At 42.4% G+C, this 24,604-nt stretch overlaps 1 protein-coding gene and 1 long non-coding RNA gene across 5 annotated transcripts in view; one reads left to right on the forward strand and one right to left on the reverse strand.

The window, feature by feature from the left end:
- LOC123026757 overlaps positions 1-6,088 on the reverse strand; it is a 10,074-nt gene extending 3,986 nt beyond the window's left edge. The window contains exons 1-2 of the long non-coding RNA XR_006415373.1: positions 5,963-6,088; positions 254-259 (exon numbers count right to left, since the gene is read on the reverse strand). This is a non-coding gene — a long non-coding RNA (uncharacterized LOC123026757). The remainder of the gene's footprint in view (positions 1-253; positions 260-5,962) is intronic.
- On the forward strand, positions 1,612-23,255 carry ALKBH3 (alkB homolog 3, alpha-ketoglutarate dependent dioxygenase). Of its 4 annotated transcripts, none has more exons than XM_044436697.1 (10): positions 1,612-2,211; positions 2,776-2,930; positions 4,586-4,701; positions 5,650-5,684; positions 5,898-5,945; positions 8,659-8,762; positions 10,559-10,647; positions 12,242-12,451; positions 20,064-20,162; positions 20,989-23,255. In XM_044436697.1, the coding sequence occupies exons 2-10, from the start codon at positions 2,852-2,854 to the stop codon at positions 21,079-21,081; spliced, it is 873 nt and encodes a 290-aa protein (XP_044292632.1). In that variant the 5' UTR covers positions 1,612-2,211; positions 2,776-2,851; the 3' UTR covers positions 21,082-23,255. The 4 variants fall into 4 exon arrangements, with proteins under 4 accessions (XP_044292632.1, XP_044292631.1, XP_044292633.1 ...); XM_044436698.1 differs by having other exon boundaries at positions 1,613-1,722; XM_044436700.1 differs by having other exon boundaries at positions 1,616-1,654.
- The last annotated feature ends 1,349 nt before the right edge of the window (positions 23,256-24,604 follow it).

The raw sequence follows: 24,604 nt of genomic DNA on the forward strand, positions 1-24,604 counted from the left end.
CTGGTGATGTCCATGTGTAGAGTCGTCTCTTGGGTTGTTGGAAAAGAGTGTTTGCTATGACCATCGTATTCTCTTGACAAAGTTCTACCAGCCTGTGCCCTGCTTCATTTTGTACTCCAAGGCCAAACTTGCCTGTTATTGCGGTTATCTTCTGGCTTCCTACTTTAGCATTCCAATCCCCCATGATGATAAGGACATCATTTTTGCGTGTTAATTCTAGAAGGTGTTGTAGGCCCTCACAGAACCAGTCAACTTCAGCCTCTTCAGTACCAGTGGTTGGGGCATAGACTTGGACTACTGTGATGTTGAATGGCTTGCCTTGGATTTGAACTGAGATCATTCTGTCATTTTGGAGATTGTATCCCAGTACTGCTTTTCCTGCTCTTTTATTGACTATGAAGGCTACTCCATTTCTTCTGAGGGATTCTTTCCCGCAGTAGTATACCTGATGGTCATCTGAATTAAATTCCCCCATTCCTGTCCATTTTAGTTCACTGATTCCTAAGATGTCCATGTTCAGTCTTGCCATCTCTTGTTTGACCACATCCAGCTTGCCTTGATTCATGGATCTTACATTCCAGGTTCCTATGGATTATAGATCTTTGCAGCATCGGACTCTCCTTTCACCACCAGATACATCAGCAACTGAGTGTCCTTTCAGCTTTGACCCAGTCGCTTCATTCTTTCTGGCGCTACTAGTACTAGCCCTCTGCTCTTCCCCAGTAGCATATTGGACACCTTCTGACCTGAGGGGCTCTCTTCTGGTGTCATATCTTTTTGCCTTTTGGTACTGTCCATGGGGTTTTCATGGCAAAGATACTGGAGTGGATTGCCATTTCCTTCTCCAGTGGATCACGTTTTGTTAGAGCTCTCTGCTATGACTTACCCGTCTTGGGTGACCCTGCACAGCATAGCTCATAGCTTCATTGAGCTACGCAAGCCCCTTCGCCATGACAAGGCAGTGATCCATGAAGGAGAGTGAAGATTTATTCGGGACTTATTACAAAGTTTAACTGAAGTTACCTATCGTGTAGGTTTGCAGCCTAAGGGTGTGTATTTTAGGCTACAATACATTTCCACTCTCCCGTGCCATGTTAATTTTCTGAATCTAAACACTTCGTCCTGCCTATCTGGATTTAGGCCCGAACGACCAGGGAAAACTGCTTGCACCCAGAGTAAGTTTTATGTAAGCACAGCTTGGAACATTGCTCAAACCTGTCCAGAAAGGAAGCAAGAGTTTAACGCGCCTTCTATAAAGTGTAATTTATGGCATTTGTTTCTAATTAAACACATATTTGCAAACGTAAATAAGCATGTGCAAATTTACGTGTCCCTACCTGAGCCTGTGCTCAGTGAAAGTCGAGCAACCTGCTTAGTTCCTTCCCCGCTGACAACATCCCCCGCCCCCCCGAAAGCGCCTCACCTGCGAATGAAAGAAGAGGTGGGAAAGTAGGCGCGGTGGCGAGCGGGATTGGCCGCGGCACTTCGTCCATCGGGTGGCCTGCGTGGGCTCCCCTCTCCTCTCCGATTCGTGCGGAGGGGAAAGGGGGCGTATGGTTGAGAGTGCGCGCGCGCGCGCAGAGGGCAAGAGTGGGCGGAGACTTCCGTGCTGGTGTCTACCTGTGAAGGCGGGCGGCGCTGTGTTTTGTGCTGGGTGAGTGAGCGCCTGGATTGTACGCGGAGGCGGAAAGGGGCCCGGGGAGAAATGGGAGAGCGCGTCGGGTAAAGCGGAGGGGTGCCAGGGAAGGAGGAGAGCCTCGCGCAGGGCCGGGAGAGGGGACGCAAAGGTGGCGTTGCTGCCGTTGGTTGCAAAGCCCAAGCCGGCCTTGCCCGACCCGCCGCCCTCCAGACGTGTTGGACCAGCAAACTGCGGAGTGGGGTGCTTCTGGGAGTTGGGGAAAGCTGGCGCAAGCTCTCTGGGTCGTCTTTTCGGAGGATGCGCACATGAGTATTTTGCATGTACGCTTCCCTCCTAAAGGCCAGGAAGGGGAGACATCATAGAAATTTACCTTTTCTTGCATGATGGTGTGGAAAATGGGGAAAGGGCGACATTCCTCTCTTATCTCGCATCGCTAGGGTCACCCCAAGAAGCCGATTGGTGGAGATTGAGAGCACACAAAAGGAAGTACTTCCACGTAATGTAATAAAAGGGATGACACAAAGTCATTGAGGATAAGGCTATCAGTTGCTGCTTTGCTTCCGGCATCAGAGGTAGTAAGCATCTCTGCTAGTTGGGTGCAAGGGAACATGCATTCATGGAACAAGTTGTGTTCATGTCCTGCTTATGAGTTTCTCATTGAGACATCAGGCTAGTTACACTGTGAGCTGGGCTAGATAGGCTTTTGCCGCTTCTTATATTAGTAATTTTTGGAGGAAACTTCAGTTTTCCTTTTGGTGATTATGCACATATTTGTACAATGGTAATTCATTTAAAAAACAAGCAGGGAAATGCTCTTTAAAAATACATATTTAGAAACTAGCACAAACACCTTTCAGTGTAATAAGCAGAACTTTAAAACTGTGGAAACAAAAGCAGCATCAGGACAACAAAATAATTGTTACAGTAGGGTATGTGGTTGAGAGCAGGCACCAGAGTAGGTTGCCTGAAATCAAACAGCGAATTCATGAATTATGATTTAATGCTACAATCCTGTGTATGTCTGGTCAAAAGAATGTATGATTTAATTCAGTGAGGTGTGCTTCTAGGTATACAAGCTACATCCAAATTTGCTTAATATTTATTTGAATCTAAATATTTTCTTTATATTTTAAAAGAAGGAAAGAAAGATAATTCCTTTTCAACAGTAGCTGAAATATAGTGTGGTGAAGAAGAGGAAGAGGAAGAGGAAGAATGGAAGATAAAAGACAAAGAGCCAGAGTACAGGGTGGTTGGGCTGGCCCACCTAATAATAGAGCAGCTTTTTCTGCAGGCAAGTTCCTGTTTATATTTTAGTTTATGTAAAAGAACTAAATTGAAAAGGTCTGGGTTGAATTCTGGTTTTCTTTAAGAATTGAAAGTGTGCTTCAGCCACTTAACCTATGGAGGTTATATCATAATTTTGTAGAGTTCTGGCAATTCATACTGTGTCATCTATCCTTGTGTGAGTCCACATACCCTGTACCACAACGGGAAGAGGAGTGAGGGAGCTTTGTTGTTTTTTGTAGTAAAGTCCACATGGATTGGCATGCTTGGTTTCAGGATTTCTTCCTTGTTTTGGCAGGATGGCAAGGTCCACTTTCAGCACAGGATGTGGTGTTGGGTGTGCTTGAGATCTGGCCCCAACTGAGTGGAATTTCCATGGGGTTTTGAACAGAGTGCACAGCTGTTTTGGTTCAAGGGCTTCATGAAATACTGGTTCAGCATTGGGGCTTCAATATGCATGCATGTGGACGCACAGGTCTGAATGATCCTGAGAGACATAGCTCATTCCTTGCTGCTAGGAGTGGCAAGGCAAGAGCAATTGGTATGAGACTTTTTAAGGATGGAGACTAGAATATAGTCAATGGGAAGATGGGCATGGGGAATTTGATGGCAGTGGGGAGGTTAGGGTACCCTTGGAGTGCAGCAGGTTATGCCTATTATCTGGAGTCTTGCTCAGTAGAGGCCCAATTTTCCTAGAAAGATTTCCAGAAAGAAAATTCTGCACTTCTCCTAAATAGTTCATTTTGCATTCTTCAGATTAAGATACTTGGAATACTGGCAAGTTTTAAACACTTGTGGAATATTATCTGTTCCTGCCTGGCTTTATTCTTATTTTGTTGTAATATATTCCCTTGTTTTCTTAGGCTACTGTATCTTTAATGTGAACCACTTAGGAATTTTAGTATGAATAAATGTCATTCAAACCTCTTTACTGGAGACTATTTTATTGGAATAAGAGTAATTTTTTTAAGGTATGACAACTCAGTAACATACACTTCTCTTACATTATTTAATTTAAGAAAAAAATGAAGATGATTAATATATTAATTCTACCATCCCTCTAGGGCTGTGTGCATAAATTCATGTGCTTCCTAAGAAAATAACCTGCAAAAATAAATTACAAATTCAATATTAAGTTGGCTAATCTAACTTGTAATGTGTTTTTTTATTACATTACAGATTAGTCTTATGGAGTAGTACATTTCTAAAAGCAGAAAATTTTACATAGAAAAAACCAAAAGCTGCATTTTGTTTTTTCATAACAAACAGATAATTGGTGATGTTTCTGTCTTGCATTATATGTATTTGTTATGAAAGGAAAGGGTGCTTCTTTAAGTGGTCAGAGCTTTTTAGATGAATGCAGACAGAGATAATGCCTGTACAGGAAAGGTTCAAATTTACTTTCAAGCTTTTGTGGTTCCCCAAGATAGAAGGCCTTTTGAAGTGATGAAGGGCCTCTGCTTTAAACATTGGGCATTCTCACAAAACTGTAGTTTCCAAAGTTCCCTGCAAAGGAACTAGAACAGAATAGTTTTATAAATGTATGGTATGAGTGCACTCACTGTTTCAGCAATAGTAATAATGATACATTGTTTTCTTTTCTTTGTTTTCCTGAACATATAGCTAACTAGTTTAACTTGATTGGATTCCTTTTTAATGTAGCTTCTGGGGTTTCCAGTACCCGGAACCAAGTTTTTGCAAGCCCTGCGCAGCCCAGGGTGAGAAGAGAGGAGCGGCTTTCATCCAAAAGACAGTTTGTTTTTAAACCACCGGAAGAGGTAAACACTAAACACGCTGCCTTATTCTACTCTTTACCTACACAGCAAGGATTTATAGCTTGCTCTTCAGTTCAAAGGACCCCAGTGTCTCTTACATGCATGTATAAATACTTGTTTGTATAGATCTTTAGAAAATCTGTTCCAAATCAGATGCATTGTCAATAGTCCTAACTAATAATAATTATTATATTTATATCCTACCTTTTTCTTTCAAGGATCCCGAGGCAGCTTATGTAACCCTCCTCCATTTCTATTTCACAACAACCCTTGAAGTAGGTTAGGCAGAGAGTCAGTGACTGGTTCAAAGGCACCCTGTGAACTTCATGACCTGGGGACTAGAAGTTGAATCTCCAGAGTCCCAGTCCACTCCTTTAACCACTGTGCCATTTTAACTCTATGTAGGAAGTAGGTATTGCATTCCAAACTAGCACCTTTGTTCCTTATAATAGCCAAATAGATGATCTTATCGTTATGCTTCTTTTAACTACCCTCAACTAGTTTTTTGGATGATTGCACGACTAAGCTCAACCCTGACTAGTAACTGAATGGAATATTTTATTTAGATTACCAAAATGCTGCCCTTCAATGTTCCCCTACTTACAGTGTGTTAATTAAATGAATACAGTAAGACACCCAAAACAACAACCCCAATCTTTTATTTAAATTTTATTAAAATACAGTCGAAATATTAGCTTTGTAGTTCATTTTCATTCAGAGAGAGAAACTGAAGCAGAATAAATAATGTTTCTACTTCTGTAGATAGAATGGTGGAGAAATGTTGGACAGGGGAAGTGTTCCCATGCTTTCCCCCATTCCATGTAATGCCTAGCCAATAAGGTGGCTCTGAAGGGGCCAAACTGAGAGGAATTCAGAGTTATTAATGGGGGATCTATAGCTGAGCTCCTTGAATATGCCTGCTGTACCAAACTCTGTTTTTCTCCTCTGTAGGTGGTGCGCAGAGCTCCAGAGCCCAAAATAATAGAGTGAGTATGACCTTGCTGTCTTCAGTGTATACCAGCTACTCCATATTTTAGTAGTCAAACAGTCACAATGGTTCTTGCTGCTTTTTACTTCCAATTCACTGCTATTAGGAATGTTTTGTAAATGTTTCTTCCCTAAACTTTATTGGCATTGTGAATTCTGTGTGTGTGGTCAGCCATACCAAGGCTTCTTTTTCTCTGCCTCCTTGACTACAGGAAACAAGGTGTCTATGAGATCAGCACGCTGCCATCAGGAGTCTCTCAGTAAGCAGATCAAGCACCCCTAACTGTTCTTGCAGAATAATACAGTAGGATCCTGTCATAGTACTTGAGACAACTGGGGTCTTGACAGCTGTAGGCACAGCTGTCAGCTGTGTAGCAGGCACAGCTGTGCTTGACAGCTGTGTAGCAGGCACAGATTTTCTAAATTCAGGCGCAGGTAGTCTAAATTCAGTGCTTTGGGCAGTGTTGATGGTGACAGAATATGCTCCTACCCCTAAAGTTTACCTGCATATCAGCTAAACAATTGGAAGCTGAAATAACTGGAAAGTTTCAGAGCTACTTAATGTATGCATGTATTTATTGATTTATTTTAAAGCATTTCTATAACATGCCTATAGTCAGTCGGCTCTCCAGATGATTTGCAGATGTTTAAAATATAAAATAAAACCTAACATCACAATAAGATAAAACCAAGAACAATTTTACAGTCATGATCAATAAGGACAGAGAATATAAACAATAACAGTAAAAAGCAGAATATGACACCAATAACAAAAATAAATAATTCAGAGTGCCACAAAATTAAAATATTATATAATATTTCCACAATTAAAATACTGAGAAGATAAAATGGTTTTAGCCTGGTGCTCAGACATAGTCACAGCCACACATGGTTCAGATGAAAAAGAGAGGTACAGTGTCATCAACATATTGCTATCTCAGCAATTTGAGATCTCAGCCCAAAACTCTGGATCACATCTCCCAGTGGTTTCATGTAGATGTTGAACAACATGGGGGAACTTGCGGTACTCTATAGTGTTATAGCCATGGCACAGATCCATACTCCCCCAGCACCACCTTCTGGAATTGGCCAGTCAAGTAGGAGCAGAACCACTCCATAGCCATGCCTCCAACTCTCAACTTGGCTGCCTGTCCAGAAGGAAATCATGAGTGATATCAAAAACTGCTGACAGGTCCAGGAGAACCAAAAGTGGGGCACTCCCCGTGTCTTTTTCCCAGCACAGGTCACCCCACAGAGCAGCAAAGGCCTTTTCTGTAGCAAGCCCAGGCCTGAAGCCAGACTGAAATGGATCTGTATGGTCAGTTTCCTCCAAGGGTTCCTGGAGCTGCTGCACCACCACCCACTCTAGCACCTTGCCCAAGAAGGGAATGTTGACCACAGGCCTATAGTTGTTAACATCTTCTGGATCCAGCGTCACCTTCAGGAAGGGCCTCATCACTGGCTCCTTTAAAGGAGCTGGGACTAACCCCTTCTTCAGAGAGGCATTTAGAGTCTCCCAGATCCAGGCACTCATCCCTACCTTGTCTTGCATGATCAGTCAGGAAGGGCAAGGGTCGAGCAGACGGGGGGTCAGCCAGAGAAGTATCTTGTCCCTGTGGTGCTGAGCTTTGCATGCAAAACACTATTACCCTTATCTCCCATCCAACATAGGGGTAGTACATAAATGTATTAACAGGAAAAATACTTCCACTTCAACTACTGCAGGGGTGGACAGAAGATGGAACTGGATCTCTAAAAGTTCTCTGTGTGGCAAGGATTTGCATCTTCCAGTTATCTAAGAGTCACAAGTAAGAGGAGCAGGAATATTGTTGAAGTTGCCAGGGTCTAAATACAATAAAGAAAGTAAAAAATGCCTGTTCCACTCTGCCCTGCTGTGCCTGAAATTGTGCTGTTGAAATGCATACAATGATTAGAAGTGGATTTTTCGGTGGAAGGGCTTGTGAACTCTTTTCCATTCTGACACTTAAAACAGTTGAAACAGAAGAAACTACAGTGGAAAAAATGTTTGGGATTCTGCCTTACTGATTGTGGAATGTTAAACGGCAGGCCTGATGAATCTAATATAATAAGCAATTTCACTGCATTGAATTCCTCACTATATCCCAAACATCTGTGCAATTTATGTTAAATACTAAAATTGAAACTGCATCAAGAAAAGCTGCAACATCTTCTCAAAATGCATGAAATTTGATGGATGTCTAAAGTGCACAGTCTTATGTTCGCCCAACATCTGTGGAACAATAGGACAGGGTTAGAGCCTTAAACAAGATCCCCCCTCCCCTCCCCTGTTGCTGCCTTCAGCCAGAGATACTGGGAGACCTGGCCGCAGTGTTCTGACCCTGGCAAATCTTGCGGAACATTTATCTGCTTAGAAATAGTGATTACTAGAATGTCTCCACTGTGCTTATGTTACCTCTAGATGTGCAGTGAAATTGCATTTGCGGTACATAATGGTGGAAGCACTTGTCTGCATTCCGAGAAGGGACAAAGTGCCTGTAGCAAGCTTGACTGCCCTATCTGTGCAAGGCATCTGTGCTACCTTTTGGCAAGGAGATCGCATAACAAACTAGCTTTGAATGAGAACCGTGGATTAAAGGTTTATTTGTGCTTTGCCTAAATGCAGTTCCACAGCCTTGTAATTAAACCTGTAAGCCACCAGCCTGCCAAAATCTTGACTAGCCTGCAGAGAACTGGCAGAAGAGGGAAGGAAAGCTTGGGCAATCCTGGAGCCACTCACTACATTTCTATGCTGGGCAAAGAGGAGGAGGCTTCTCCCCTCTGGCAACATGCTTGTCTTCTGTGCTGGATGCAAAGTAGGGATGGAATTCTGGTATGCAAACACCTGTAAGACCAGGCTAGGCCATGCTTAAGTGCAAGGTTGCAGTTGTACATTAGTGTGCTTAGAAGGCATCTTCCAATACCCATGTGTAATCCAGTTTTCCCCTGTGCTAGGATTCATTTGATTCCAGCCTTCCTTGACTTAAAGGAGGCAGATTGGATGTTTGAACAGCTCCTCCAAGAGATACCATGGAGGCAGAGAGCTCACATCAGACAGGGTAATTGTGCGATCATCATTATTTAACTGCCTGCTTTTACTGTGGCCAGGTCTGCTATCAGCACCATGTCTGGATCCCCCCTACCATCTTCAGCTGCTTTCTCCCCCCGTCCCCCATACATGCATGCACACATGCATACGCAGAGCATGTGTGCCACGGGCCTTCTCAGTACTGTAGCCTCTCACAGTGCAAGCATATCCCTGGTTAGGCTTCTCTGATGGTGGTAGGAATGCCACATGCTGTAATCCAAGCTGCAGCTTGGCTTTGCTGGCCACCTTGCATGCAGCCCATCACTTTGGGGTCAGTAAAATGTAGCAATGGCCAGGCACAACCCATTACAGCCTCACTGCTGGCCAAGTCCTGCTGCTTTGCCTGTGTGGGAGGGAGGAGAAAGCTGACTTCTGCAGCATTGCCTCTTCTATGGGTCCCAGGTGGTAGTGGGGGCTAGGCAGGGCTGGTTGGACAAGGAGGGACAGTAAGAACATCCTACCAGAGACTTCCAAAACCTGGAGCAGGCCCTGATTATGGAATGTTCATCCCGTCTTGCCTTTCCCAGTGTTCCCTCGGATGTTCTGACAACTCTTCCCTGCATAATGTAAAGGTGGGAGAATGGACTTTCACCCCACAGTCTCTGAAAATCCCGACTCCCATCTCTTAAGGTCTGGAGACAGTCTTTGGACTAGGTGCTGCTGATTTCCCAGGAATGGCTACTGGGGCACTGGCCATCCCTTGCTGTGAGAGCGCTGCACTTGCCTTCAGCAAGAGTACAGTGCTGCCAATTGGTCAGGGAGCGTGGAAGCAGCGGCATGTTCTTGCTTCAGGCATGATTCCTTAGTCCTTGAAGGATCAGCACATTCATAAAGTCAGATCGGTGAAGAAGGGTTTCATGGTTTATGCTTGGACTTGCTTGGACTTGTGGCAGGGTTTGAACAGGGTTTCACAATTCTGTTTGCCTCACCTCAGAAAAGGTAGCTTAGGTATATTTGGGTCAGCATCTTCTGCCTTACATTGGAGCTACCAAAAAGAAGGAATAATTCCTCACTGCCAGCCCCACACATGGGCAGAAGCCTGGGCTGGCCTTGCATTTGCTGGGTGCAAGTGGAAAAACCTGGCGGCGGCTGCTGCTGCCGCCTCCTGGCTAAAAGGAGGATCGTGAAGGTCTCCCTTTTTGTCTGCTTGGCAATGGTAGCTGTAGCATCTCTGGAAACAGACAAATCCCACATGTTTTTGCTGTACCTGAGTTGGAGTGGAATGGCAGAGATGGATCTCTTTGACCTTGACCTCCCACTGTGCTTCAAGTATAGCACAAGGTCCAGTTGGGTTCATGACTGGGTCAGCCACCAAGCCCCCCCCCCCCACACACACACACAAAAATAGAGATTAGGGGATTTAGGAACAACAGCAGTTCAAACTCACGGAGATTCATAGGTTTCCTCCAGCAAAGCTTTTAAATATGGCCCACTTTGCTTGGCCAATATAGCACGCATGAGTGTGCTGTGCCAGCTTTGCCCACTTGGGGGCAGTTGTGCTATTCTGGTGTTGCAAGAGAGATGACATAGAAGGCATATACATAAAGTCTAGTAAAGCTCCCCTTATGCATGAAAGAAGTCCTGAATTACAGTCCAAAGTGATTTGCTCAGTTTTCATACAAAAAATGCAGAAAAGGAGTGATTACAGATCAAACATTTAAGCATTCACAAGCACACCCTGGATCTTTCTCAGAATATGCTACTCTGCCCCCATAAAATCAATTTCTGTGGCAGTCATAAATGCTCTATTCTGTTTTCTTGCTCTAGACCTGACTTACGATGAACCCAGACTCACAGCGTGGTATGGTGAACTTCCATACACTTATTCCAGGCTTACGATGCAGGCAAACCCTGATGTATGTATTTACTTTATAAAGAGCTGATTCTTTAGAGGCTTAACTAGAAAGACTGTCTTTCAGACAAAGCTGACATCAACAGTGATCTTTATCTGCTAAAAGTGGCCAGTGGTTGATGTCTTGGCAGCATTATTTGTTAAAAATAATAACATAAGTGCTACTCCATGGTGGTTTCTTAACTTGAGGTGACTGAAGTCTCATTTCCTTTCTTTCATAAGCTAAGCATTGGCACAAGGGTACTGGTTAGAATCAGGATCCTTTTTAAAGCTTGTGTACGGTTTGGGCAGTGATGATGTTGCGCTGAGCTCAAGCATCATCCTGTGCACTTCAGCTCTCACACAACTCACCTAAGTTATGTTTCAGTCAGTCCTGTTCCTTGTCCATCTGCACTGCTAAATTCTAGTCCTCAATGCTCGATTTGTAAGCCTATCTTAAATGTCTCCTGTAAGAAGAATACATGGTTTCTAAATATTGTACACTATGGTAGCCTGGTAAGTTATCCGCAACAGACTGCACTTATTCCATGGTTGCGGAGAAATACTTCCCTCCCTGTTTCTGTCCAGTGAGCTCATTAAGGGGGAATATTAAGGTCAGAGGTAAAATCAGAGAAAATCTTCAAATCATCTAACACTGGAGAGCAGTAGTGGAAAAGAATGGAGTAAAACTCATGAACCCCATTCACACACAACAGCAACAAATTGTTAACCCATGATTTACCTCAGTTTATGCCTGGCATTCTTCTGAGTATTAACATTTTGATGTAGCTAATTAGAAGTTGATCCATGACATCCAAACCTACACATTGTGAGTTAATCATTGGTTAGGCAATCCACCCTGCACCTAACACTTAATTTTAAGTTACCTGGGGGTTATTTAATCCATGATTAACTCTTGTCCTCAGTTCAGACATTACAGAGCAGTCCAACTGGGAGTTGCATATTCTGTAATTATGATCATGAATTACTTAACCTACAGTTTGCTGTTATTAAGTGTGAACTGGGTGATGGTTGTGCTTTGTTCCCACAGACAATTGATGTGCTGTGTGGCTTATGCTTTGACAAGATTTGCATAATGCAGCAGTCCATTGTGGATTAATTTACCAAAGGAACCTGGTGTGTTGTACTGGGCACCCCTGCATAGCATTTTTTCAAAGTGCTCAGGCGCACTCAGCCTGCTTGTTACATAATGTGAACCAAGTCAGCAGGGTTAAATAACAGCTCTTAAACAACTCTAAGTCAAGGAGTTGGCAATTTGGGCTGCCTAATCTTAAAACAACTCATGCTACCTTTTAAAATTAACCCATAGTGGGCTATTGTGTCATGCCAGGTCAAACTAGATCAAAGATCATGCTTAAAATGTAATATAAACTATTATGAAAAGTTACTGGGCAATTTCCAGGCAGTTGTTTTGTTATTTGAAGTGAATAACTAAAGCCTCCTTGGGATCAGTTTATGCTTTTGAGCACTGTTTTAGTGCTTTGTTTCACGGAATCAAATTTCCCTGATTACTTTGGATTTTTCTTGTCATGCCACATCCATCCTCTTGTACACTGAGGTGAATTCCTTTCCATTTCTGTTTTCTCTCCTGATTTCAGTGGCACCCACTTCTGACCATGCTGAAGGATCGGATTGAAGATTTTACTAAAAACACTTTCAACTCTCTTCTCTGCAACCTGTATCGGAATGAAAAGGACAGTGTCGACTGGCACAGTGATGATGAGCCTGCCCTGGGAAGAAACCCTGTTATTGCCTCACTAAGCTTCGGTGCCACCCGGGTGTTTGAAATGAGAAAGAAGCCTTTGCCTGTAAGTGTGCTTGCTTTTCTACATTGCTTCAAGTTTCAGGAGTGACAGCATTAAAAGACTTGTATGGGATTCGCCTTGCCTCTGGTGATCCTAAATTGTATAGTATGTTCCCTTAGTCTGGCTTTTGCCAGAATGGTTTCTTCCTAAGTTCATAGTAGGAATTATAATGCAGTGTTATTGCAGCCCTAGCAAGTGAAAACACCATAATATTATCTCATTTTTTGTTCTCATAGGTGGACTCAGTAGAAGCAAGCTTTAAAATATCAGTGAGATCTGATACTTATTGTATGTAGAAATCATATCAACAAGCTCTCATGCTTATTTGACCAATGTGCATGTTAATGTTGGAATGCGCGTTCTCTAGTCATTCTGAAGCTAGAAATATCACAGTCTGTTCCTGTGAAACCTTGCAGAGCAAGCTTCACCTTTGATTTATGTCTTGGTCAGAACAAATGCATGGTAACAAATAGATGGTAATTCTTAAATGCTAGGCAACGGTAATGCTGAAAACTGTATCTGGGGCTGCAGACATTTAAACGTACTTAGATTTACACTATTACCTAGTTTTTTATTGATTTCAGCTATCTCACTGTCTCCAGGGCTGGTAGTAGATCATAGGTTTTAAATTTGTGGTACCTCCAAGAATCTAAGAGTTTGCTTTGCTTGTGCACTTGCTGGCCAAATCAGTGGAGTCCTCCAGAGAATTGGTATGGAATGTAAACAGCGTTCAGGTCCCTCCCCCTTCCCCTTTTTTCCACAGATGTTGAATGCTAGAACTAGTTATAGTGAAACAGAGCAGAGGTGATGCTGTTACGAGTTTAAAAGAGGACAGAAATTACATCTCGGACATTCTTGCCAATTGGTACCAGAGCATATATGTGGTCAGCTCAGAATGTCCACCAAGGAAAATGCTATCAAAACGAGCATTTTACAAGAAAAGTTCTTAAGTAGGTATAGAAGCAGATTTATTCCAAGTTCAAAATAAGCAGATACTTCAAGCTTAGAAAGACTAACTGATTTCTGGTCCCAAATTGACCTATCTCAGAGAATTTTGCATAGACCACAACACGTGTTTAGAAAACTCTCTGGTTTATCCAGAATTGTATTTTTTTACAAGGTACACTTCAGAACTGACTGGGAAATGGGGCAGAGAATATTAGTGAATCATAATACTGAAATGCAATATAATGATTCAAAGGCAGCCTAAAAACATTTTTCTTCCTTCAACGGCACATTATGGCTTGGATTATAAAGTGAAACGTAATTTCCTTTCAAGCTTTCTTTAAAAAACAGAATGAGTTTAAAAGGCCTGTGTAGCTAGAACAGTCTTCCCCTGTTACTGAAAAGATGATAGAGAAGGTGTCAGGCAAACTTTTCTGGGAGCTGGGATGCCACCCTCTTCTTAGCAGCCACTTGCCTCACATCACTTGGCAGGAGCACACAGGGGTCTCCCAAGAGGTGTATACAGAAAAAGACTATATTTCAAATTATTAAAGGATTTAAAGGTTAAAACCAGCTCTTGGAGTTGTTAGCAGAATTGGGAGCCAGAGCAGCTAATTCAGAGAAGCAGATTTCTAGCTAATTGTGGGTATCGGTATTGCTGGGATTGCTGTCTAACCATTCCACTGGGTGGTGAGAGATGCTGTATCTTACTAGCCTACAAATACTTTGAGTGACTCACCGAGTTAAATGTTATTGCTTTGATCCAAAAGGAAGAGTGGACGTGATCATTTGAATGTCTCTGAGTTTCCCCTTCAGAAGGGAAATTTGCTCTTCATGTTCCTCAGAATTAAAAACACCCCCCCCCTTAGCATTTGGTCCACAAATTCTTTAAAGGAAGCAGTAAAAAATGTGACATTCCAGCATTTACCCTGAGACCTGTTTCTGATATCACCTCCCCAGGAAATATCCCTTGATGTTCCCTCTATCACAAAAGAGCAGCCCCTTTGTTGTCCAGTTGTTTGCTAATTGTTGCAGTAACTTTTCCTCTTCTGTTTTTGTGTCAGTCCCTGTTTTTGCTTATAAGCCTATTTTCCTGCTGTTTCCTTTTACTGCAGTCTTTTACACTGCTGACAAAGGACTGTTGCCTTAGGACTCCTTATTGTCTTATTAACTGGGAAACCACATAACCTTAACATGGGCCAGGGAGGGAGGGTTTCCTCTTAATTTTGAGGAACCCAGAGCTATGTCTTGCCCAACGTGGATGTATATAAATATACAAACATATGTATGGAATGTGTGCATTGAATTTAAAGCTAATGCTGTGCAGCATGGCTAATTTTGCAACCTGTACAGTGGCCCTTAGTTTCAGAAAGAATGTGGAATATTTTAGGTCTTGGTTTAAGCGGTAGGTCGCTAGTTCTGCAGCATTTCCCTGTTCTGTCTCTTTTGCTGCAGAGCCCTGCATTTGCTTGTGGAATTAGTTCAATGTAGTTAACCTGCTAGCTTTAAATCTACAATGCAGTATAAGCCATGAAGCTGAACTCTAATCGCTAGTTAGCAAGTGGGAACTCTGCCACTTAGCTTGTAACCAAGGCAACGGATAGCACGGGGGCGAGTGGATGGAAGGCTTGGGATGTATATGTCAGATAATAATTGCAGGTTGGTGATGTTCTGAAGATACTGGAAACAGGCATTGTTAGAAACCCGGCCTCTGCATAACGTTGTTCTTCCAGTGAGACTCTGATTTCCTGCATTGCAGGGTGCTCTCTTCATAGTCACTTACAAAAGGAAGGAAAAGGAAGAGAGGATGTCTGACTCCACTGATGAAGAGCTGCTGAAAGTGTGGTCCTATGTATGAGAGCTCAGACATGAGTTCTCCTGCATTCCATACGGTTTACTCCCAGCTTAAGTATATATAGGATTCCAACCTAAAAAGGGGGAAGCTATGGAATCTCTGTAAGCCACTGGTAGGGTATCCATGGCCATCCAGGTGCTGGACTGCAATTCATGCCATTCCTGACCGCCAGCCATGCTGGCTAGGACTAATGTGGATTCAGGCCAGCAGTACTTGGAGGGCCATGGGTTCTCTAGCGTTGGTGGAGAGGAGGCAATGGGGCATCTGAGGATGTACTGAACAGAGCATTCTACCTGGCTAGACTGACCGCCATGATCTGGAAAAGGTCTGTTTTCAAAACAGTGGAATGTGCAGAATTCCAATATCATGTTTTGCTTGTCAAAGCTGCAGGGAATGTTACTAATGTCAGACGATCCAGACAGAAGTTGCTGCAGTGGCCAGTAGGATCACTTCAGCAGAGGCAAGAGCGTATTGTGGTGATGCTGCATGAATTAATAGGTCAGCCAACTTGAAAAGATAGAGGTGTTTTTAGGTGAATAGCCCATGAGCCAAGAAATAAGTTGAAAGATGTCTCAAGCACAGTTTATATTTAAAGACACTGTGTTTTATGCTGCTCCATGGTGGCTGTAATGGGAATGTGGAGCTGGGAATTGGGAATTCTGGCTGTTGAGACAGAAGGAATTTGCAGGAATTTGTGTGAATGGTTTGCCACAGAATTTACTGTAGTGCTAATCTTTCCAAAGTGCCATTGAGCTTTAAGTCTTCAAGAGCCATAAAGTCTTCAGATGTATTGATATGTGCTACCATAAACCTTTTTTTTTTTTTTTTTTTTGGAGGGGGGTAAGGGTTAGGGTGTTTCATTGAGCAACATGAGCATATAACACAGTTCTACTAGAGTGCCACAAGTCAATCCTGCAGACTTCTTGACCATGGTTTGTATACCATTTTGAGCAACTTGGCATAGAGCAGGTACTAGTTATAGTAGTAGAAAGATAAAACAGAATGAGTACAGTAATTACAATGCAAGCATAGCATTGCAGGTTCATACAATAGCAGTATCCCAGTTCTTGGATAAGTTCTGCACCTTATGCTTTCTTGTTTGTTATAAGCGTTAGTAAAACTTAGTAATAGCTAATTTTTAACATTAGCTACATAGGTTTTAATCTGCAGCCAGGGTGGATCTGGTTTTTATTTGTATTATGTTTTATTTTATTCTTTTTATTTATGTACGCTGTCCTGAGGCTATGCGAAAGGACGGCATACAAATACTCCAAATAAATTTTATTCAAACATTATTTTAATTGTCAATATTATTTATTTATTTTATTCTCTGGCCAGGGTGACTTATACTGCTACATTATATTGTTTTATATTATGTTATTTATTTATGATTGTGAGCTGCCCCGAGGTTTGGCGAATGGGGCGGCATAGAAGTCCTCTAAATAAATAAATCATTCATTCATTCATTCATTCATTCATTCATTCTATGCTTCCCTATAGCCCAAGGGCTCTCTGAGTGGCTTACAATAAAAAACATAAGGCACCAACAACAAAAACAGTAAATAAAGCAATAAAATCAGGTTTATAAATATAAAATCTGATATTCACGCAGGAAAAGGAAACAAGCGAACAATGATAGGTTAACAATAAAAACCACTAAAAGCGCACGTTAAACAGAAAAGCCTTAACTTGGCAGTGCAAGGCAAGTAACAGAGGTGCCAAGTGCGCTTCCTTAGGGAGAACATTCCAGAAGTGGGTGCAATCACAGAGAAGGCCCTTCTGCCGGCTGTCAGTGCAAAGACTTTCCAGAGCACTGCTCCTCCCACACTCCTCTCCCGCTCCGTTTGTTGCCTGACAGAATACCCACCCAGGCAGTCGTTTGTCCAGCCACATTTGTACTGCATGCAAGGCCAGCAGCCTCCTCCAGGATTGTGCATCATTGATGACTCACTCACTTTTGGCTTTGACATGATCTGAATGAGGCACTCCACTGACCTTAAATTTAAAAACCTGATATATTTGGGGATGAGGATGGGGAGCCAGCACTAGCATAAGCTTCATTAACCTGCTCATACACCCAGCTGTGCTTTGTTCCCTACCTTATGCATTTGTTCAGTGCCTGTTTCCTTTTCCAACCACCACCATCTCCCATTCCTGTTGCTCTTCTGTATCAGCTACCAGCAATGGAGGGCAGGCCAGACCTTTGGTGGTACATACAGAAATGAATAGCCATTGTAAAACATGGTTTGTATCCCACCATTCTACCAACCAGTGGCACTCAAGTTACTTGGTTATAATACTGAAGCAATACATTACAGTATGGGAATAACAGTTACATGGGTGGGGCAAGGAAACCACCCAACCTAACAGACCCTCTCACAAGACAAAGTCCTTCTTGAATAAAATGGTGTTTGCCTGCCAGAATCACAGCAGAGAAGGAGTGGACTTGGCCTCCCTCAGGAAGGAGTTCCACAGTCAGGGAATTGCTACCTGGAAATGCCCTTTCTTGGTTTGCTACCAAATGCACCTCTGATGATGGTGTTCCCAAAAGAAGGGCCTCTCTGGAAGAGGTGAAGAACCCGGAAGCTCATATAAGAGAAGGCATTCTCTCAGGGAGCTTCAACCTGTACCATATAGGTCTTTATAGGCCATAACTTTGAATTCTGCTTAGAAGACCAGTTGTGAGTGAAGCTGCTGTAACACTGGAGTCACATGCCCTTGTAACCATCTTCCTTCAACAGTCTGGCCACAGCGTTTGGACCGGCTGAAGTTTCTGAACAGTTTTCAAAGGTATCACACAGAAAGAATGTTACTATAGTCCAAATAGGATGGTACCTAACCTATCTATGACAGTGGCCAGATCAGGCACCTCTAGGAATGTGGGTGGTTGTCTGCAGCTATGCAGATACATTCCTGGCCACTGCTGAGACCTGAATATCCAGGCTTAGGGAAAACTACAAGCCTTAGTCCTCAGGGCAGAGGGGCATAACTCTATCCAGCACAGGATGAATCCTTTCATGATCTGCTCTTTGACTGGCCTCTGTTTTGTCTGGATTAAGCTTCAGTTTGTTTGCTCTCATTCAGTCCATTAATACCATCAAACTCAGAACTAGACTTCCTTGGATAAAATGGAAAATAAATAAAGTTGGGTGTCATCAATAGACTGTAAGATGGAACCCTGGCCAAATAACTACAGTGTCTAACAATTCTCCTGATTGGTGGGTCTTATAACACGCTGGAGGTCTTTGGTGCAATACTGTTATGGGTACTAATTTTTGTTATTTAAAAATCTTTTAAAATGTCCTTCACCTTTGCAGTTAATAGGTTAGTGTTTAAGGGTAGAGCTGGCAAACATTGTATCTGACCTGAATGCTTTTCAGAAATGCTATTTTTTCTCCTTGTGAGCTAAGACACAACTCAGGGAACAGATGCCAACTGGAAATACAATACTAAGCAGGCTTGGCTGTTAGAAAGTTGCAATTAATATATTTTAAGTGGGTCATTGTTCCAATTAGAAAAATTACATAATACTGATTAAATCGCATTAAGAGTTGCATCCAGGATCTGTCCTCTCTCAGAAGGTAGGGCCTGCACCTGATTTTGGGATACCCCCATTCACACCACATGCGTAGACACCACTGGATTTGCTGTACAGCATTTTTAGGGTGATGCTCCAACAAGGAGGGGATGGAAAAGTAGAGTCAGTGTAAATCTGTATCCAACTAGGATGTGCTTCAGGTACAAAGGACTGACAAAAAATAAGATGGGGTATCTTTTTTGTTTTATTAAATACAAGTGAAATAAACATGGCAAACCAGATCACTCTGTCGGGCTAAAACGTTAAGGTCTGCAGCTCCTGTTGTTTTGACTTTGCTTCCTAGGGCTAAGTGGAGTTGTAGATCAAAATATCTGGAGGGCCACAAGTTGTCCCCCTAGCTCTAGGGCATTTTCTGATGCAAGTTGCCTTAACTGGGATTTTTTTTCCAGAAAATCCATCACTAATTTGTACCCCTCCTGTTTTAGTAACGTAGCACAATGAAGTATAAAAGGCTTGTCTGCTTACTCATGGGAGATTTCTGCTATTTGCATTACAGTAAACATGTTCCAAACATAACTTTTACAGAAAGACTAGTTATTTGGCATATTTTTAATCCAGAAGAATTTGCCAAGCTTTCCTTGCCAAGCCCTTGAAAAGGACCAAATGCTGTTTTAACTGGTCCAGCAACCAACCAAATGTTCCACCTTGAAAACTACTTTCAAGAAGCCAGCGTATGGATTATGTGCCCATCATTTGGCACAGTTCCATCTCCTAAGTGCAGTGCCATGAAGCTGCATTCCACACAATAACTGCAAAAGCCGCTTAGCTGGAGTAAAACGCACATTCCCAGAAACAAAGCACATGGCAAGGACAACACATTTTCCCAGCCACAGAAGTGCTGCTTGGAGATATAAACTTAGTCTTTCTACCCAGAACTAGAGTTGTCAGAGGCCCAGTGCAGTGGTTTGGGCTTGGAATGTGAACCTAGATCACCTCTGCAGTCATAAAACTTGATAGCCTGGATCTGAAGAGCTTGCTTGTCTGGCTCACCTTTAGCCGATTGCCATCACTTGAGCTGATGTACCTCACAGGACTGTTGTGTGGATAACTTGGGAAAGGGGAGAGCTACATATAACATCTTAAGCTCTTTGGATGAAAGGTGAGATATACATTTAATAAATAGATGTTTGTGCTATAAAAAGAGTAGTCTAGAAATGTCTGGTTATATAATAGAGCTACTGGTTACACACTGACTGCAATAAATGTTTCCTTTTCAGGAAGAGAACAATGATTTTACTTATGTGCAAAGAGTGCATATACCACTAGATCATGGAACTTTGCTAATGATGGAAGGAGCAACTCAAGAAGACTGGCAGGTGAGACCATCTTAAGTAGAAGGTAGTGATGGAGTACCTTTCTCCTACGCTCTGCTGTTCTCTCCTGGATTTCTACAGAGCATACCCACAGATGAACCAAAGCTTATAAAAGTTAATGAACTGTGAAGCATCTTTAACTGGTACAACTGGACAAAAAGAACTTACAGCTCCCAGCATATCCTGCCAGTCGTGCTTGCTGGGGAAAACCGGGAGTTGTAGGATCTTTTTCTGTTGCAAGAGGCATAGAAATATACCTTTCAATAGGAAAGGTGCATTTTGTTTTTTCTGTCGGACTGGACTGCTTCTCATGCACGGCTCACAAAGCACAAATGTCTTATTTTAAGACTTTCTAATAAACCACTAAGGTTGAAGGAGGAACCCTGTATCACTTTAGTGAAACCACACTGTGTGGTGATACAGGCGAGACACAGAATATTGTGTCCCAATGAAAACTGGAGAAGCAACTTTCAGAAGATGGCACAAAAGGAAAGGTGGGATATTTGATCTTTTGTATTTTTAAAAAGAAAAATGTGAGGAAATCCTAGACTTATGGTCTTAATTATGCATGATTGTACTCCTCACAAAACTTAGGCAAGAATATTATTATTACATTACATTTCCATACTGTCCATAGCAGAAAATATCTGGGTGGTTCACAACATTTAAGTCACCTATCCAGATTTCAACCAGGCCCAATCCTGCTTACCTTCCAAGATTAGGCAGGAACAGGCACTTCAGCCTATACTTCAGCTATTGATAAATCTGTATTCTTTTTAGCCGTGTTTTTTATAGATAACACATGGAATCTGTTTTGGTTCTGTTTCAGCATCGTGTACCGAAGGAATATCATTCCAGGGAACCACGTGTAAATCTGACATTTAGGACAATGTATCCAGGCCCTGAGGCAATGCACACATGACTGAAATAATCTTTGGTACTGTGCTCTTGCTACCAAAGCCAGAGGCTAAGACAGTATAGTCAGGTTTGGAGTTCTGCTGCCAGCATTTGAGGGAGGAGAGAAGAGAGTTGGCTATAATGAGAGTCTGCAACTGCTGCAAATTTGAATGCATACTGCTGGGTGACGCTATTTTGTTTGTTGAAAAACATTTTCTCTGTTAGAGCATTAATTACAGTATGAATGTTTTGAATCAAAGAACTGAAGATTTGCTAATCTGCGGATGCCACCTTTAACTAGTTCTTCCAAGGACTGCTGACAGAGGATTTTCCTGGCAGAGAAGAACTGCAGTCTTCTCTTGTTTTTCATACTGTGCCATTTAATTGCATTTGTCTTAGCTATATAAGTAAGAACCTTCTCAGTTAACTGCAGAAGGAATAATTAGAGTCCGGCTTGAAGCAGTAGTACGCACAGAAGGCCCAGCTTGGCTTAGAATTCTGTAAACCCAAAGTGCAGATGAAAATGGGGTAGGAAGAGACATTTTAGTTGGAGAGCAACTGTAGCAAGAATTGACTCACCCAAGTTCATGCAGTAGACTAATAGCAATTGTCCTTTCCCCCATCTTCAGAGCCCTGTGCTCTACATTATTAATTAGTGCATTCTGGAACAGCTTCTGCTATACTGAGGAAATTACCTCAAATTTATTGTTGTTGGGGAGAGGTCCTAAAGTGACTACCCATAACCCTGTTCTGTAAATACGGTCTTTTGCTGTATTTTCCAATAGAGGTACCCTAGTGGGGTGGGTGGGGAGAAGAACATTTGTTGAAGCTGCCTTAGGTAAGCAGGACCACTGGCCTATGTAACCAAATGCTCTAACGGGCAGCGATTCCCAGTCTCAGGAGATGACTTCTCCAGCTCAGCTACTGAGATCTTTTGGCTGGGAATTCTAGGAATTTAATCGGGGACGTTCAGCATGCACTCTGCTATTTTAAGGTGCAGTGTGCTTCTCCACGCTAAAATGGGCATGGAAGTATTAATGTGGAGCCTTGTAGACACAATTACGGCTACTGAATTAGTGCAATACACAAATGATCTTGATCGTTCTAATCCTGGGCTGCTAAGTGTCATAGAATCTGGCATATCCCTTTGCTCTGTGCCATGAGAGGGCAAGAGAAAGAGGTATGCTTGTGTGCAGCCTAGCAATTCATATCAAGGGAAATGCCCCAGTCTCATCTAGCAGAGTCCTGCTGGTCATTCTTTCTCAAGCATGTTGACTCCTGAGGAGAGCCAGGAGAAGAATGGGCAGCAGGGACTTCACTTGACCTGAACTGCACAGGGATGCAACAAGTACAGTTGTGACTAAAGAACACTGCCCGTGGTGGTTTAGTGGGTAAACCAAGAATAATGCTAGTTATTCATCAGCACTCTTCTCTGTGAGTGCAGGATAATGGTGATAAAGGTCCAAATTATTTTCAGAAGGGACACAAAATCGGCAATATTTGGGAGGGCTGTATCATGCACAATCTACCTATAGTACCAGGGCTGTGTTTCATTACCAGTGGAGGAACCTGTTATAGCATACACTTTCTGCCGTGCGCCCATGGGATTCGTGCTACTGCACAGGCTCTGCCCATTCACTTGCCAAAAAGTGGAACAGCAGGAGTTCTAGAAAGGATGGTCAAATTAAAAATGGCTGCAAAACATTGCCACCGCCCCTGTGTTGTATTTTTCCTTGGATGAGTCTGAGACTACAGATAAGAAAGCCCTGGCAGGTCCTGACGAGTATACCTGTCCTAATTTTAGGGCAGACCCTATCACAGGACTGCATCAACAGGTCTGAGAAAGCAAGTCAGGGAGGGCATGTCCAGCATTAGTTAAGAAGAAAACCCCAGCATGCACTTAAAATGGAATGTTTATTATTTTTCCATGGTTATAAATATAGTTATCACTGAAGGCAGAAGAGAAACTCAATATGAACTCAGCCGATGCAAGCTAGTTTTCAGAAAATGTTTATTTTCAGAAATAGATTTCTTAAATATTAGAATGATTTTGGCCTGTCTCTCATGCACTATGGATGGAAATGGCTTCCCATTGTGTACAGATTGAAGGGACTTAATCCTCTGCTATGTACAGGTATTTGCTTGGAGCTTGTAGATGATAAAGGATATGTACTCAAGCCATTAAAGGCTCAACACAACTGGGTAGAGTCTATTTCCACATGTTGTCAAAGTGATAAATTACTTGCTTTTAATGACTTTCTGGGGAGGGGGGTTCATGCAACTTTCAAAAATGTTTTTTAGAATTGTAATGATTAACATTAACAGGAGAGAACTGATGAGAAAATGGGGGGGGGGAATCTATATATCTTTGGCCTTCAGCAAATATGCCACAGATTACACCGCAACCTCAAGCAAGCAGCATCAATGTAATTTTGTGTGCTTTAAAAAGGGAGGGGAGGAGAAGGTGAAATGTATGGGAAAATGTGGTTCCATGGGAAAAACTTGCACTATGCAGACTGAAGTTCGGTATATCTGAAAAGTTTGAAAATCACCACTGGGTAATGTTCCCTCCTCTCACCACCACCATCCTGTCTAACCAGCTTCAATGAAATTGTTGGTTTCTTTCAATGTCCATGTAATTTTGTTTTGTATCAATGCCTGTCACTGGGCAAAAAAAGTCTTTTTTAAACTTTTCCTTTGGCCCAAGGTGCTGTGCGTGAAAATATGCAATCAACACAGGATTATATTTTCTTCATTGAACAAGGCAAACTCCAAGATTTTTTTTCAAATGCAGTTTGCAGCAGTTTCCATGGCAAGTCTATTCATAAACAAGAATTTATTGAGAAGTATACAGAATCCTTCCATAAATCAAAGTTGGTTAAGACTGAAAAGCACATGGTAAATGTCTTCCAATTGTACCTTGTAGAATGTTCCAGCCACAAGAAAGGAAGATTCATTCCCCAAAGATCTTTGTAGGAATGCATCTGTCAAGAACTCTAGTTTATATATGAAGGGGTATGGCAAACAGCACAATCTTCTATTTCCTTTTCCCTCTAAAAGTGCATCACTCACACATTCATGCTCTCAAATGTCAAACACCATCTTGTTACAGGACAGTCTTCTGTCTGCACAGAGCTGATGTTTGCTGCCTGTTCAGAGAGAAGAGAGGTATTAGGTCACCTTTTGTCCAACTCAAGAGCTGGGCCCACTCAGCACAGTACTGAGCTGTTTCTGTTGTATGGTTGAACATGAATTACTAACATGAGGACCCTCTGTGGGTGAATTTACTTGATTTACTGTGGTGGGTGTGACACTACTCACACTGTGGTCATCATATTTACATAGTACACAGCTCGTTGTGGCTTGCTATATCGCAGATCCTGGTTACAGGGATTGTTTGTGGGTTAGACAAATCCTCAAATATATTATGACTTGTTCTAGGGTTGAGAGTTGTCTGATGCTCAAACAACTGCTGCTGACTGGGTCTGTATGACATGGCAAGCTAGAGGCCTGCAAGTACCTGTACAATGCAGCAGTCACAAGAGTAA

Source organism: Varanus komodoensis, unplaced genomic scaffold (assembly GCF_004798865.1).
Source record: "Varanus komodoensis strain SLA01 unplaced genomic scaffold, ASM479886v1 scaffold3, whole genome shotgun sequence".
Lineage (NCBI taxonomy): Eukaryota > Metazoa > Chordata > Lepidosauria > Squamata > Varanidae > Varanus > Varanus komodoensis.

Excerpts from the sequence above, each read along its gene's own strand:
- ALKBH3 (XM_044436696.1), top strand. The coding sequence starts at position 2,852 with ATGGAAGATAAAAGACAAAGAGCCAGAGTACAGGGTGGTTGGGCTGGC. Across the intron at positions 4,702-5,649 it reads TTTTTAAACCACCGGAAGAG|GTGGTGCGCAGAGCTCCAGA; the intron begins GTAAACACTAAA and ends TCTCCTCTGTAG. Across the intron at positions 5,685-5,897 it reads CCAGAGCCCAAAATAATAGA|GAAACAAGGTGTCTATGAGA; the intron begins GTGAGTATGACC and ends CCTTGACTACAG.